This window comes from Choloepus didactylus, chromosome 8, assembly GCF_015220235.1.
Source record: "Choloepus didactylus isolate mChoDid1 chromosome 8, mChoDid1.pri, whole genome shotgun sequence".
NCBI lineage: Eukaryota > Metazoa > Chordata > Mammalia > Pilosa > Megalonychidae > Choloepus > Choloepus didactylus.
In genome coordinates, this window is record NC_051314.1 from 84412936 (window position 1) to 84429651 (window position 16716).

The 16716-nt window shown below is 37.9% G+C and overlaps 1 protein-coding gene across 1 annotated transcript in view; it reads right to left on the reverse strand.

Annotated features, from left to right (window-relative positions):
- TMPRSS12 (transmembrane serine protease 12) overlaps positions 1-16716 on the reverse strand; it is a 93262-nt gene that overhangs the window by 42942 nt on the left and 33604 nt on the right. The window contains exon 3 of the mRNA XM_037847438.1: positions 16051-16319. Coding sequence (XP_037703366.1) covers positions 16051-16319 — 269 coding nt within the window. The remainder of the gene's footprint in view (positions 1-16050; positions 16320-16716) is intronic.

The following is a 16716-nucleotide window of genomic DNA, read 5'->3' on the forward strand; positions in this document are numbered from 1 at the left end:
ACCACTGCAGCTCTCCCTTCTCCTTCCCGGAGCTGACAGCCCCTCCTCCCACGGGACTGAGCCTGGCAGGGAGGGGTGTGGGTCCCCTGGCCACAAAAACGTACAGATTTCGCTGATCTCAGCAGTTCCACGTTTTCATGAGTGTTGTATGAAGTATGCCCAAAGTCAGATTGCTCTGTGGTGTCCAGTCCACGCAGTTCCTGGCTTTCTGCCTACTTTCCTGGAGGAGTAACTAAAACATAGAACTCACCAGTCTGCAATCTTGCCCCGCCTCCTATATTGTTCAAGATTTAATTTTCTTATTCCATTTGTTTCTTTCTAATGTTTTATGTTATGCTTCTGTTTCTATTATTAAAATCTGCCTTTGAACTTGGACCATTCATGCATAATGAATCTAATGTTTATTAGTATCTTAACACTTTTCTTGAATTATAGGACATGTGAAACACTTTAATATTCTCACCCCCTTCTGAAATACATGCGTTTGTTTTTTAGTGTTTAACTTCTTTTTAAAATTTTCACCAATTAGACATTATTATTATGACTGTAATCCACGGTTTCTCAGTCTTGGCACTACTGACAGTTTGGGACAGGTAATTCTTTGTTGGGGTGTGGCTATGGAGGGGCCATTCTGTGTACTGTAATATGTTGAGCAGCATTCCTGGTTTCTACCCCCTGGATGCCAGTAGCAAACCTAATATTTGTACAGTTAATCATGGAGCTTGTCCACCACAAGATTCACTGTTTTATACATTCCCATCTTTTAAACTCCAATGTTCCTTCCAATGACATACATGACTCTAAGGTTCCCCTTTCCACAACATTCACATACCATTCAGCACTGTTATTCTCACAATAACCTGCTACCATCACTTCTGTCCATTTCCAAACTGTAAGTTCAAACTAGTTGAACACTCTGCTCATAAGCAACTGCTCCCCATTCTTGAACCTTGTTCTATATCCTTGTAACTTACATTTCATGTCTATGAATTTAGCTATTATAATTAGTTCATATCAGTGTGTCTGACTTATTTCACTCAATGTAGTGTTCTCAAGGTTTCTTCATCAATCCATTTTTTTTTAAGGGCAGTTTTGTTCACCCACCATACTTTCCATAAACAATTGATGGTTCCCTGTATAGCCATATATTAATGTATTCACCACTATCACCACTATCCATTTCTTCCACAAAGGAGGAGGAAAAGTCAAAGCAGGTAGACACAAAAGAAAAAGAAAAAAGAAAAAAATCAACCATGACAGGAAAGGTAGTTAATACAAAGTAGAATAAAAACATCAGACAACATCACAAATGCCAAGAATCCCATACTCCTCTCTTATGTCCCCCTCTAAAAGGCATTTGCTATATTGCCTTTATTACATTAAAGGAAGCATAATACAATGTTCATTTTAATATAGTCTCTAGTTTGCACTGATTGCATATTTTTCCCCAATAATACCCTATTTTTAACACCTTGCAAGATTGACATTCATTTGTTCTCCCTCATGTAAAAACATATTTGTACATTTTATCACAATTGTTGAGCACTCTAGGTTTAACTGAGCTATACAGTCCCAGTTTTTATCTTTCCTCTTTCCTTCTAGTGTCTCAGATGCTCCTAAACTTCCTCTTTCAACCTACTCACAGTTATCTTTGTTCAGTGTTCAGTGTACTTACATTGCTGTGCTACCATCACCCAAAATTGTGTTCCAAACCTCTTACTCCTGTCTTTTCCTACCTCTCTGTAGTGCTCCCTTTAGTATTTCCTGTAGTGCAGGTATTTTGTTCATAAACTCTGTCATTGTCTGTTTGTCTGAGAATATTTTAAACTGTCCCTCATATTTGAACCAGTTTTGCTGGATACAGGATTCTTGGTTGGCAGTTTTTCTCTTTCAGTATCTTAAATTTTTCACACCACTTCCTTCTTGCCTCCATGGTTTCTACTGAGAAATTCACACAAAGTCTTATCAAGCTTCCTTTGTATGTGATGGATTGCTTTTCTCTTGCTGCTTTCAGGATTCTCTGTCTTTGATATTTGATAATCTGATTAAGTCTCTTGACATAGGTCTATTCATACCTATTCTGTTTGGGGTATGCTGCACTTCTTGGGTCTGTAATTTTATGTCTTTCGTAAGAGATGGGAAATTTTCGTTGATTGTTTCCTCTATTATTGCTTCTGCCCCTTTCCCCTTCTCTTCTCATTCTGGGACACCCATGACATGTACATTCATGAGTTTCATGTTGTCATTCAGTTCCCTGAGACACTGCTTGTATTTTTCCACTCTTTTCCCTGTTATTTTGTATGTAGGATTTCAGGTGTCTTGTTCTCCAGTTCCTGAGTGTTTTCTTCTGCTTCTTCAGATCTGCTGTTGTATATCTCCATTGTGTTTTTCAGCTCTTGTGTTATGCCTTTCATTTCCATAGATTCTGCTGGTTTTTTTTCCAAACTTTTGATTTCTACCTTATGTTTGCCCGATGTTTTCTTTATAGCCTTCATCTCTTTTGTTATATCTTACCTGAACTAACTGATTTGGTTTTTTATTTGATTTAGCATATTTCTTTGAAAATCTTTAATAGATTTTCTCATTAAAGTGAAACAATATCTCAGCTGTATCCTGATTGAGGTGTAAGTTTGTTCCTTTGACTGGGCCATATCTTTTTTTTTCCTAGTGTAGATTGTAGTTTTCTGTTGCCTAGGTATCTGGTTTCCTTGGTTACCCCAGTTAGATTTTCCCAGACCAGAAAAGGTTCAGGTCTCAGAATGGGGTTATAGTTACGGTGTTTCTTAGAAGAATGACAGACTTTCCCATGAAGTCTCCAGTCTCTGTGCTTTTCCTAACCTTCCCAGCAGGTGGTGTCTGTCAGCCTGTTGCTCCCAACTTGTGTAAGGAGATGTGGTCCTTTCAGTTTCCATTTTGGCTATTGTCCCCCAGGCTCTAGGGTCTGGTTCTGAAGGGAAAGCTGGGCCCCACCTCCTTACTCTTAGGGAAGACACACTCCCTAGGGAGTTATCATCTGCATTTGAATAGTCTCTTTGACTCTGTTATCTCCACCCATCTCTGGGTCAGAGCACTGTGAACTGAAAATGTCTGTGACTCCTTTCTCTGAGCCCCTCAGGCTGAGAGAGAGAAAAAGGGACTGAAAGCCTCTTTTAGAGCCAGTACACAGCCCCCCAGTTTTACTCATTAGCCAGAGGTAGCACCTGGTCTTCTGGGGCTCCCCCTCCTGGGACAGATGAGTCTTCTGGTTCTTTAAGGTCAGTCATCACTAAAAGCCTTTGTCTGCTTGTTGGGGGTTTGTAGCTTGTATTCAGCAGTCCACATTTGTTAACTAAAACCCCAGTTGGAGCTGGACTATGCTATATTTGCTTGGGCCAGGAAGGCTGCTTTTTACCACAGCGAGGTTTTGCAGCAAAGCATGCCATGGGGGGAGGGGGCTTCTGACACAGTTCTGCAGTTTTTACTTACAGATTTTATGCTGAGATCTTGGGCATTCTTCCCAATCCAGGTTAGTGTACGATGTGTGGACAGTCATGGTTGTCCCCTGGCAGTTATACCAAATTATTTACTAGTTGTTCCTGGTTGTTCATTGTTCCAGGGGACGAACTAAATTCCACTCCTCTCTATGCCACCATCTTGCCCCCTCCCTCAATACCATGCTGTTTTGACTACTGTGGCTTCATAGTAAGCTTCAAAGTCAGGAATTGTTAAGTCCTCCCACTTTGTTTTTCTTTTTTAGAATGCTTTTAGCAATTTGAGGCATCTTTCCCTTACAAATAAACTTGATAACTAGATTTTGCAAGTCTGCAAAGTAGATCACAGGAATTTTGATTGGAATTGCATTGAATCTGTAGATGAGTCTGGGTAGGATTGACATCTTAATGACATTTAGCCTTCTTATCCATGAACATGGAATATTTTTCCATCTCTTTAGGTCCTCTTCTATTTCTTTTAGTAAAGTTATGTAATTTTCTGTGCAGAGCTCTTTTACATCCTTGGTTAAGTTTATTCCTAGGTATTTGATTTTTTTAGTTGCTGCTGAGAATGGAATCTTTTTCTTGAGTGTCTCTTCAGTTAGGTCATTTCTAGCATATAGGAACATTACTGACTTACGTGCAACAAACTTGTATCCCACTACTTTGCTAAATTTGTTTATGAGCTCAAGTAGCTGTGTTGTCAATTTCTCAGGGTTTTCCAAACATAAGATATCATCTGCAAATAATGACAGTTTTACTTCTTCCTTTCCAATGTGGAAGCCCTTTATTTCATTGTCATGAAAAATTGCTCTGGCTAGAACTTCTAACACAATGTTGAATAACTGTGGTGACAGTGGACATCTTTGTCTTGTTCCTGATCTTAGAGAGAAGGCTTTCAGCCTCTCACCATTGAGTAATATGCTGGCTGTGGGTTTTTCATATATGCCCTTTATCACATTAATGAAGTTTCCTTCAAGTCCTACCTTTGGAATTTTTTTTTTTTTTACTCTAAAAAGGGTGCTGAATATTGTTGAATGCTTTTTCAGCATCTATTGAGATGATCATTTGATTTTTCTCTTTTGATTTGTTAATGTGTTGTATTACACTGATTGATTTTCTTATGATGAACCATCTTTGCATGCCTGGAATGAACTCCACTTGGTCATGGTGTATGATTTTTTAAATGTGTTTTTGGATTTGATTTGCAAGTATTTTGTTGAGAATTTTTGCAACTGTATTCATGAGGGAGACTGGCCTGTAGTTTTTCCTTTCTTGTGGCATCTTAATTGATTTTGGCATTAGAGTAATGTTAGCTTCATAAAATGAGTTAGGTAGTGTTCCAGTTTGCTAATGCTGCCTTTTCACAAAACACCAGAAATGGATTGGCTTTTATAAGGGGGTTTATTTGGTTACACAATTACAGTCTTAAGGCCATAAAGTGTCCAAGGTAAGGCATCAACAATTGGGTACCTTCACTGGAGGTGGCCAATGGTGTCTGAGAAACCTCTGTTAGCTGGGAAGGCACAAGGCTGGTGTCTGCTCCAGAGTTCTGGTTTCAAAATGGCTTTCTCCAAGGACATTCCTCTCTAGGCTGCAGTTTCTGAAAAATGTCACTCTTCGTTGCTCTTGGAGCATTTGTCCTCTCTTAGCGTCTCTGTAGCAAAAGTCTGCTTTCAACAGCCATCTTCAAACTGTCTCTCATCTGCAGCTACTCCCTCTGCTTCTGTGCATTCTTCAGTGTCTCTCTGGCTGTAACCTCGCTCCTTCTGTCTCAGCTTATATAGTGCTCTAGTAAACTAATCAAGGCCCACGCTGAATTGGCGGGGCCACAACTCCATGGAAACTATCCAGAGTCATCACCCACAGGTGGGTAGGTCACATCTCCATGGAAACGCTCAAAGAATTACAATCTAATCAACACTAAATACTTCTGCCCACACAAGATTACATCAAAGATAATGGCGTTTTGGGGGGACATAATACATTCAAACTGGCACAGGTAGTGTTCCATTTTCTTCAGTTTTTGAAAAAGTTTAAGATTGGTTTCCATTCTTTCTGGAAAGTTTGGTAGAATTCCCCTGTGAAGCCATGTGGCCCTGGGCTTTTATTTGTGGGAAGCTTTTTGATGACAGATTGGATCTCTTTGCTTGTGATTGGTTTGTTGAGGTCTTCTATTTCTTCTCTGGTCAGTCTAGGTTGTTCACGTGTTCCCAGGAAATTGTATATTTCCTCTAAATTATCTAGCATAAAGTGTTTTTAGTATCCTCATGATTTTTTAAATTTCTTCAGGGTTCACAGTAATGTTCCTTCATTTATTATTTTGTTTATTTGGGTCTTCTCTCTTTTTTATTTTGTCAGTCTAGCTAAGGGCTTGTCAATCTTGTTGCTCTTCTCAAAGAAACAACTTTTGGTTTTATTGATTCTGTTGTTTTCTATATCATTTATTTCTGCTTTAGCCCTTGTTCTTTCTCTTTTTCTACTTGGCTTAGGGTAGTTTGCTGCTTATTTTATAGCTTCTTCATTTGTTCCATTTTTTTTTTATTTTAGCTCTTTCTTCCTTTTAATTTATGCACTGAGAGCTCTAAATTTCTCCCTCAGTACTGCCTTTGCTGTATCCCATAAGTTTTGATATGTTGTGTTCTTGTTTTCATTCATCTCTAGATAATTGTCAATTTCTCTTGCAATTTTTTCTTTAACCCACTGATTGTTTAGGATTGTGTTGTTTAACCACCAGATATTTGTGAATGTTCTAGATCTCTGATGGTTATTGACTTCTAGTTGTATTCCATTGTGATCAGAGAATGTGGTTTGAATAATTTCAATCTTTTTAAATTTATTGAGGCTTGTTTTATGCCCCACATATGATCTGTCCTGGAGAAAGTTCCATGAGCACTAGAGAAGAATGTGTATCCTGGCAATGTGGGATGTAATGCTCTGTATATGTCTGTTAAGTCTAATTCATTTATCACATTGTTTAGGTTCTCAATTTCCTTATTGGTCTTCTGTCTGGTTGATGTATCTATAGAAGAGAGTGATGTATTGAAGTCTCCTACAGTTACTGTGGAAACATCTAATGCTTCCTTCAGTTTGCCAATGTTTGTCTTGTATTTTGGAGCACCTTGATTGTGCACATAAACATCTGTGATTGTTATATCTTCTTGTTGAATTGTCCCTTTTATTAGTATATAGTGTCTTAGTCTTTTATGACATCCTTGCATTTAAAGTTTGTTTATCTGAGATTAACATTGTTACCCCTGTTTTCTTCTGGCTGTAGCTTGCATGAAATATTTTTTTCCATCCTTTCACTTTTAGTATCCTTGTGTCTCTGGGTCCAAGATGAGTCTCTTGTAAGCAACATACTGATGGTTCATATTTTTAAATCCACTCTGCCAATCTATATCTTTTAACTGGGGGGCTTAATCCATTCACATTCAATGTTATTACTGTGTAGGCAATTCTTGAATCAGCCATCTTATCCTTTGGTTTTTGTCAGAAATATTTTCCCCCTTGTAATAAATTTTTTATTAGGATTTATTCATATACCATACAATATCCAAAGTATATAATCCACTGATCACATTACCATCATATAGTTGTTCATTCATTACCCCGATCTATTTTTTTAACATTTTCCTTGTACCAAAAAAAGTGAAAGCAAGAATAAAAAGAAACAAGAGTAAATACAGAACACCCAAATTGTCTCACCCCTCATTCTTCCTATAGTTAATTTTTTGCCTGCTTTTCTACTCATCCATCCATACACTGGACAAAGGGGAGTGTGATCCACACAGCTTTCCCAATCACATTGTCACCCCTCATAAGCTACATTGTTATAGTCGTCTTCAAGACAAGTGTTCTGGGTTGTAGTTTGATAGTTTCAGGTATTTATTGCTAGCTATTCCAATTCATTAAAACCTAAAAAGTGTTATCTATATTGTGCATAAGAGTGCCCACCAGAGTGATGTCTTGGCTCCTTTTAGAATCTCTCAGACAACTGAAACTTATTTCATTTCCTTTCACATCCCCCTTTTGGTCAAGAAGATGTTCTCCATCCCACAATGCCAGGTCTAGATTCCTCCCTGGGAGTCATATTCCACGTTACCAAGGAGATTTACATCCCTGGGTGTCAGATTCCACGTAGGGGGGAGGGCAGTGATTTTACCTGCCAAGTTGGCTTAGCTAGAGAGAGAGGGCCACATCTGAGAAACAAAGAGGCATTCAGTACCACATACCCAAAAATAATAAGAATAAAAATTAAAGTGAAAAAGAACACTGTGGTAATGAAAATGTTCAAAAATTAATTTTGGTGATTAACATACAACTATATAATGTTACTCTGAACAACTGAATGTATGCTTTATATGATGGCATGGTATGTGAATTATCTCAAGAAAACAGAATTAAAAAAAAAAGCCTTACTAAAGTGGCTGGTACCTGTAATCTTCATAGAATGCTTCACTTCTAGAAGCCAGCGGGTTGCAATTATCAGAACAACCTGCAAGGTCAGAGTGGGAGCTAAGTAGGTTCAACTTGTGGAGTGTTGTGAAGACAGTTAATAGCATCCCTACAGTCAAAATAGATAGACAGTCCTCCCCTCTACGTGGGACCTGACTCCCAAGGGTGTAAATTCTTCCTGGCAACACAGGATATGACTCCTGGGGATGAATCTGGACCCGGCATCGTGGGATTGAGAATATCTTCTTGACCAAAAGGGGGATGCAAAATGAAACAATTAATGCTTCAGTGGCTGAGAGATTTCAAATGGAGTCAAGAGGTCACTCTGGTGGACATTCTTACTTACTATATAGATAACACGTTCTAGGTTTTAATGTATTGGAAGAGCTAGAAGTAAATACCTGAAACTACCAAACTCCAACTCAGTAGCCTTGACTCTTGCAGATGATTGTATAACAATGTAGCTTACAAGGGGTGGCAGTGTGATTGTGACAAAACCTAAATGAAAAATAGGGTGGGATGGGGGGAGTTATTTGGGTATTTTTATTTTTTATTCTTATTCTGATTCTTTCTGGTGTAAGGAAAATGTTCAAAAATAGATTAGGGTGATAAATGCACAACTATAAGATGGTACTGTGAACAGCTGATTGTATACCATAGAAGACTGTATGGTATGTGAATATATCTCAATAAAACTGAATAAAAAAAAAAAAAGAGGCATTCAGGAGGAGACTCTGAGGCACAATTATAAGCAGGCCTAGCCTCTCCTTTGTAGTAACTGTCTTCCCAAGGGCAAGTCCCATGACAGAGAGCTCGGCCCAACAAACCGCCAGTCCTGAATGTCTGCGAGCACATCAGCAACCATCAAGGTGGGGAAACCCAACACCCCCGCATTCTCCCCCAGCTCCTCGGGGGCTCCACATACTTTTTCATTGTTTTTTTTTTTTTTTAATTAACTATATCAAAAAATAAAAAAAAAAATACAAAAAACATTGCAAACCAAAACAAGGGAATAAGAAAAAGACAACTAACCTAAAATAACTACTTTACCCCAAGAAAATATACAGACTACAGCTCAGCAAAGGAATAAGAAAGACAGATAACCTAAGACAATAACATTTCTGTGAACTTGTTCCTACCATACTCACCAGAAATTAACAAACTGTAGTCATTCCTGGGCATTCCCAGAACGTTAAATTTACCCATGATAACTTATTTGTTCTTCACTAATTGCTCTCTATCGCTAGGTTCCCTACATTCTACATTATAAACCATTTATTTTACATTTTTCAATGTCCACATTAGTGGTAGCATATAATATTTCTCTTTTTGTGCCTGGCTTATTTCACTCAGCATTATGTCTTCAAGGTTCATCCATATTGTCATATGTTTCATGACATCGTTCCTTCTTACTGCTGCTTAGTATTACATCGTGTGTATATAACACATTTTATTTATCCACTCATTGGTTGAAGGACATTTAGGTTATTTCCATCTCTTGGCAATTATGAATAATGCTGTTATGAACAATGCTGTGTAGATGCCTGTTCATGTCACTGCTTTCAGATCTTTGGAGTATATACCAACAAGTGCAGTTGCTGGATCCAAGGGTAACTCTATATCTAGTTTTCTAAGGAATGCCCAGAAAATCTTCCAGAGTGGCTGTGCCATCATACAGTCCCACCAACAATGAATATGAGTTCCAATTTCTCCACATTACCTCCAGCATCTGTAGCTTCCTGTTTGTTTAATGGCAGCCATTCTAATTGGTGTGAGATATTATCTTGTTGTGGTCTTAATTTGCATCTCTCTAATAGCTAGTGAAGATGAACATTTTGTCATGTGTTCTTTGACCATTTGTATTTCCTCTTCAGAGAATTGTCTTTTCATATCTTTTGCCCATTTTATATTGGGCTGTTTGTCCTACTGTCATTGAGTTGTAGGATTTCTTTATAAATGCAAGATATCAGTCTTTTGTCAGATACATGGTTTCCAAAAATTTTTTCCCATTGAGTTGCTGGCCTCTTCACCTTTTTGACAAATTCCTTTGAGGTACAGAAACTTGTAAGTTTGAGGAGTTCCCATTTATCTATTTTTTCTTCTGTTGGTTGTGCTTTGGGTGTAAAGTCTAGGAAGTGACCACCTAATACAATGCCTTGAAGATGTTTTCCTACGTTATATTCTAGGAGTTTCATGGTACTGTCCTTTATATTGAGGTCTTTGATTCACTTTTGTGTAGGGTGTAAGGTAGGGGTCCTCTTTCGTTCTTTTGGATATGGATATCCAACTCTCCCAGCCCCATCTGTTGAAAAGGCTGTTATGTCCCAGTTCAGTGGCTTTGGGGGCCTTATCAAAGATCAGTCAGCCATAGACCTGGGGGTCTAACTCCGAATTCTCAATTTGAGTCCATCGATCAATATGTCTGTCTTTGTGCCAGTGCCATGCTGTTTTGACTACTGTGGTTTTATAATAAGCTTCAAAGTCAAGGAGTGTAACTCCCCCCACTTTGTTTTTCTTTTTTAGGGTGTCTTTAGCAATTTGAGGCATCTTCCCTTTCCAAGTAAATTTGATAACTAGCTTTTCCAAGTCTATAAAGTAGGTTGTTAGAATTTTGATTGGGATTGCATTGAATCTGTAGATGAGTTTGGGTAGAATTGACATCTTCAATGACATTTAGCCTTCTTATCCATGAACATGGAATATTTTTCCATCTTTTAAGGTCCCTTTCTATTTCTTTTAGTAGAGTTATGTAGTTTTCTTTGTATGTAAAGTTTATTCCTACGTACTTGATTTTTTTAGTTGCTACTGAAAATGGTGTTGAGTGTCTCTTCATTCATTTCTAGCATATAGAACCATACTGACTTATGTGCATTAATCTTGTATCCTGCTACTTTGCTAAATTTGTTTATTAGCTCTAGTAGCTGTATCGTCGATTTCTTGGGGTTTTCCAGATATAAGATCATATCATCTGCAAATGATGACAGTTTTACTTCTTCCTTTCCAATTTGGATGCCTTTATTTCTTTGCCTTGCTGGATTGCCCTGGCTAGCACTTCTAACTCAATGTTGAATAACAGTGGAGACAGCGGGCATCCTTGTCTTGTTCCTGATCTTAGAGGGAAGGCTTTCAGTCTCTTGCCATTGAGTACTATACTGGCTGTGGGTTTTTCATATAGCTCTTTATCATATTGAGGAAGTTTCCTTCAGTTCCTACCTTTTGAAGTGTTTTTATTAAAAAGGGATGTTGGTTTTTTTCTTAATTTTTACATTCATTTTCATTGAGGTATATTCACATACCTTGCAGTTATACAAAGCATACATTCAATTGTTCATAGTACCATTATATAGTTGTGCGTTGGGGATGTTGAATTTTGTCAAATGCTTTTTTAGCATCTACTGAGATGATAGTTGACTTTTCTCTTTTGATTTGTTAATGTTTTGTAATACATTGATTTTCTTATGTTGGATCATCCTTGCATCCCTGGAATGAACCCCACTTGATCATGGTGTATGATTTTTTTAATGTGTCTTTGGATTCAATTTGCAAGTATTTTGTAGAGAATTTTTGCATCTATATTCATTAGGGAGATTGGCCTGTAGTTTTCCTTTTTTGTAGCATCTTTGCCTGGTTTTGATATTAGATTGACGTTACCTTCATAAAATGTGTTAGATAGTGTTAAATTTTCTTCATTGTTTTGAAAGAGTTTAAGTAAGAATCGCATCAGTTCTTTTTGGCAAGTTTGGCAGAATTCCCCTGTGAAGCCATCTGGCCCTGGGCATTTATTTGTGGGGAGTTTTCTGATGCCTGATAGAAGACCTCAGCCAACCAATCACAAGCAAAGAGATCCTATTTCATCTCTGGTCAGTCTGGGTTGTTCATGTTTCCAGAAACTGTCCATTTCCTCTACATTATCCAGTTTGTTGGCAGTATCCTCTTGTAATTTTTTTAATTTCTTCAGGATCCACAGTAATGTTGCCTTTCTCATTTGTTATTTTATTTGGGTCTTCTCTCTTTTTGATTTTGTCAGTCTAGCTAGGTGCTTGTCAATCTTGTTGATCTTCTCAAAGAACCAACTTTTGGTGTTGTTTATTCTATTGTTTTTTTTGTTCTTCGTCATTGATTTTTGCTTTTTGCTTTAATCCTTGTTATTTCTTTTCTTCTACTTGGTTTAGGGTTAGTTTGCTGTTCAGGGTTAGTTTGCTGTTCATTTTCTAGCTTCTTCTGTTGCTCCATTAGTTCTTTGATTTTAGCTCTTTATTCCTTTTTGATGTCTGCATTTCACACTATAAATTTCCCCCTCAGTACTGCTTTTGCTGCATCCCATATGTTTTGATATGTTGTCATTATCATTTGTGTCCACATATTGAGCAATTTCTCTTGCTGTTTCTTCTTTAACCCACTGATTGTTTAGGATTGTGTTGTTTAACCTCCGGGTATTTGTAAATTTTCTAAGTCTCTGATGGTTGACTTCTAATTGTATTCCATCGTGGTCAGAGAAGGTGCTTTGAATAATTTCAATTGTTTAAAAATTATTGAGGCTTGTTTTATGTCCCAACATATGATCTACTATGGAGAAAGTAACATGAGCACTAGAGAAGAATGTGTATCTTGGTGATTTGGGATGTGATGTTCTATACATGTCTGTTAAATCCAATTAATTTATCAGAGTCAGGTTTTCAATTTCCTTATTGGTCTTCTGTATGATCTATCTATAGGAGAGAGTGATGTGTTGAAGTCTCCCACAATTATTGTGGAAACATCAATTGCTTCCTTTAGTTTTGCCAGTGTTTGTTTCATGTATTTTGTGGCACCTTGATTGGGTGCATAAACATTTATGATTGTTATTTCTTCTTGTTGAATTGCCCCTTTTATTAGTATGTAGTGGCCTTCTTTGTCTCTCATAACATCCTTGGATTTCAAGCCTATTTTATCTGAGATTAATATTGCTACTCACTCCTGCTTTCTTCTGGCTGTAGCTTGCATGAAATATTTTTTTCCATCCTTTCACTTTTAGTATCTTTGTGTCTCTGGGTCCAAGAAGAGTCTCTTGTCCAAGATGAGTCTCTTGTAAGCAACATATTGATGGTTCATATTTTTAAATCCATTCTGCCAATCTATATCTTTTAATTGGGGAGCTTTATCTATTCACATTCAATATTATTACTGTGTAGGCAGTTCTTGCATCAGCCATCTTATTCTTCAGTTTTTATTTGTCAGAAGTATTTTTTTCCCTGCTCTCTTTATTTCCTTTAAGGTACCCTTACTAAAACTCTCTCCTTTCTTTTTTTCTCAGCTGGTAGAGCTCCCTTTAGTGTTTCTTGTAGAGCAGGTCTCTTGTTAGCAAATTCTCTCAGAATTTGTTTGTGAAAATTAAATATGTCAAACCACTGCCTTCTTGCCTCCATGGTGGCCGCTGAGTAGTCACTATTTAGTCTTAAATTATTTTCTTTGTATGTGGTAAATTGCTCTCTCTTGCTGCTTTCAGAACTTTCTCCTTGTCGTTGGCATTTGACAGTCTGATCAGAATATGTCTCAGAGTAGGTTTATTTAGATTTATTCTATTTGGAGTTCATTGGGCATCTATGATTTGCATATTTATGTCATTAAGAAGGGTTGGGAAGTTTTCCCCAACAATGTCTTTGAATAGTCTTCCTAGCCCTTTACTCTTCTCTTCCCCTTCTGGAATGCCAATGATTCTTACATTTGTACACTTCATGTTGGTCATCATTTCCCTGATGTCTACTTCAAATTTTTCAATTTTTTCAACATTTGTTCTTTTGTGCTTTCACTTTCCATTGTGTTCTTTCCTCTACCTCTTCAAATCTAGTCTTATAAATCTAGTCTTATGTGTCTCAAGAATCTTTTTAATTTGATCAACCGAATCTTTTATTTCTATAAGATCTGCTATTTTTTATTTACTCCTGCAAATTCTTCTTTATGCTGTTCTTGGGTCTTCTTCATATCCTTTATATCCTGATCCATGATATTGATATTTGTGAGTACTTCTTTGACTAATTGCTCCAAATTCTGTGGCTCCTCTGGCTTTTTGATTTGGGCATTTGGATTACTCATATCTTCTGTTTCCTTTATATGCATTATAATTTTCTGTTATTTTTAGCCTTGGCATTTTGTTATCTTGATAGGGTTCTTTTAGGATATGCAGGCTTACTGGAACACTTATCTATAATTTGTCAGAGCTACAGTTTGATCAAGTGCACTTTCCCTGACTTATAAGCAGATGGTGCACCTGAGCCACCTCAAGCCAGTTCTCCCCAACTTCATCTATGCAGTAAGTGGGGGTTCAAACCACATGGAAGTCCTATCAGTGTACCAATTTTTTGTGGGGACTGCCTGCCCTGTGGATGGGGGGCATACCCTATGCAGTTTGGCAGGGAGATGACTCCAGGACACAGTGATCCTAGCCTTTCCCAGAGCTGCAGGTAGCATACCCTGGCACTGCAAACCTGCACATCTCCCCTCCAGTTCAAATGCCCCGCAGTCCCTCTCTGCAGGGCACTCATGGGTCCCTGAGATTAGGAGAGGGTTCCTGGCACTTCTGTGCAGCACCCCTGCCTCTAGGCTTTGCACACCGTGGGATTCTGTAGAGGTTGTATGGACACCAACACAAGCTCACTGAATCCCTCAAGAAAGTTTTCGGCTGCCACACTCTGAAGCGTCTCCCAGCCATCTGCAAAGAAAGCTACCCCCCTTCCATGCTTGTCCGCCTGCTGCAATGGCCAGTCCCTGGCATGGGAACTCTTGGCTGTGGGGCCACTCATCTGTGGCTCTGGCTGCCTGTTCCCCGGTGGCTTTCCAGGTTGAACAGTCACCTGTATCCACAGACATCCTCTCAGTTTCTCAAGTACACAGTCACTATGAGTATAGGAGTCACTGCCTAGCTGGTGGAACCCTGGAGCTGCTGTTCTGGAGCACTTTCTGTCCTTTATCTAGTATTTTTCATGGAGGAGAATTTTCTCTGTCTCTCATAGTCTGCCATCTTGGATCCCCCTTCTGATTCATTCTTATAATAGTATGGACTTCACCTTTATGGGAAGTACCCCATTCCACCTGAGCAAGCTTTGTTCCATGACCCCCATAAGCATTAAGATAAGACATGTATAATGCTTTGCATTGTATTAAGAATCTAGAACTGAGTAAGTGGTCATTGCTCCTATCATTGGTTGTTCTAACTTTTGTTAAAGATTCATTAACTTGCCCCTGGGTCATTCTAAGATCATGTTCTTTTCTCTACACCATTTGCTTTCCTTATTATCTTCCTTACAAAGTATTCATGGAGGAAAAAAAATAAAAAATATATGAAAGTCCTTTTAATTATTATTATCATTATCCTATCTAAATAATCCACAAATATTTAAATGGCTAGGACCTATACAGGAGTAGGGGTGGTGGTGGGAAGAGTCACAGTCCTTAATCTGAAAAATTCCTAACTGGACTATGATTCTCTCAAGAACAGTTTAATGTAGTTGTTAAATATTCCGAGTTCAGAGTCACAAAGACCTGGATCTGCGTTCTAGCTTCTTCACCTATAAAGTCCTTGGTTCTTGCCTGTTAAATGGGAATAACAACATTAACTACCTACTAGAATTAAAATAATAGTAATATTTTTAAAACATTGCCTAAATCATGGTAAGTGCTCCCAAATGGTAGTTGTTTATTTCTCTTATTAGTTCAGTCGGTCAACAACATATATTTAGTGTCCCTATGTCCAGTAAAGAATATACATGGCAATCAACCTACATATACTAAATAGGGCATTAAATAAAAAGGAAACCAAATTTGATTCCTTATAGCCAGAAGCTTATTACTTAAGATATGCGTTTCTGCCACATAATTGGCTCCATCATCTGTAAGTCTCAGGAACTACAGAAACACCTAGACCCAAGAATGTTTAAAGGCCCAAGTATCTTTGCATCACCAGACCTATTTCTTCTCTGTAAGAGAATTTACTTCTTCCCACAAGCAAGAAGAGATATTTTTTTTTGCTGGTTTATAAAGACCTATTTTTCAAACACCTGGTATAAAGATAAATATCTAAAAGGCTTGACTCTCCTGTGCCAATAATATGGAAAACGTGTATCAGTAAAATTCAGATTATATTTACCTTCTTCTTCTGTTCTTCCCCAACCACCTATGAAACATTTTGTTTTTCGGTCCAGGTTTTGGAAAACATCAAAAGGTAGGCAAATAGGTTGAATATAGGCATTATACTCCACTGCTTTTTTTAAATGAAAAAGTGCAATATCATTTACATAAGATTCCAAATTAAAATCTGGATGGACAATGATAGCTTTAATTTTCATCTTCTTAGTGAAACGATAGTGCTTATAAATATTATTAGTTCCAATTACTGCTCTCCACATTAAAGGATTTCTGAAAGAAAATAAATGTTCTTGTTATGTTTATATAATCATGTAAATACTGTTAATTTCCCATTAATTTTTCCCAAATTATTCTTTTTGGGCTTATCATACTGTGGCCATTTGGCATACTAGCTGAAGCTTATATAGGAGTAACTTCCAGGACAGCTTCTCGACTCTATTTGAAATCTCTTAGCCATTGAAACCTTGGTTTGTTGCCTTTCTTTTCTCCCTCTTGGTCAAAGACATTCTCAGTCCCTTGATGCCAGGGTCAGGCTCATTTCTGGAATCCATGTCCCACATCACCAGGGAGACTCATTCACCTGGGGGGGGGGGAGGGGTGTCCTGTCCCATGTCACGTGGTGGGTGATGAATTTATTTGCAGAGTTGGGCTTAGAGAGAGAAAGTCC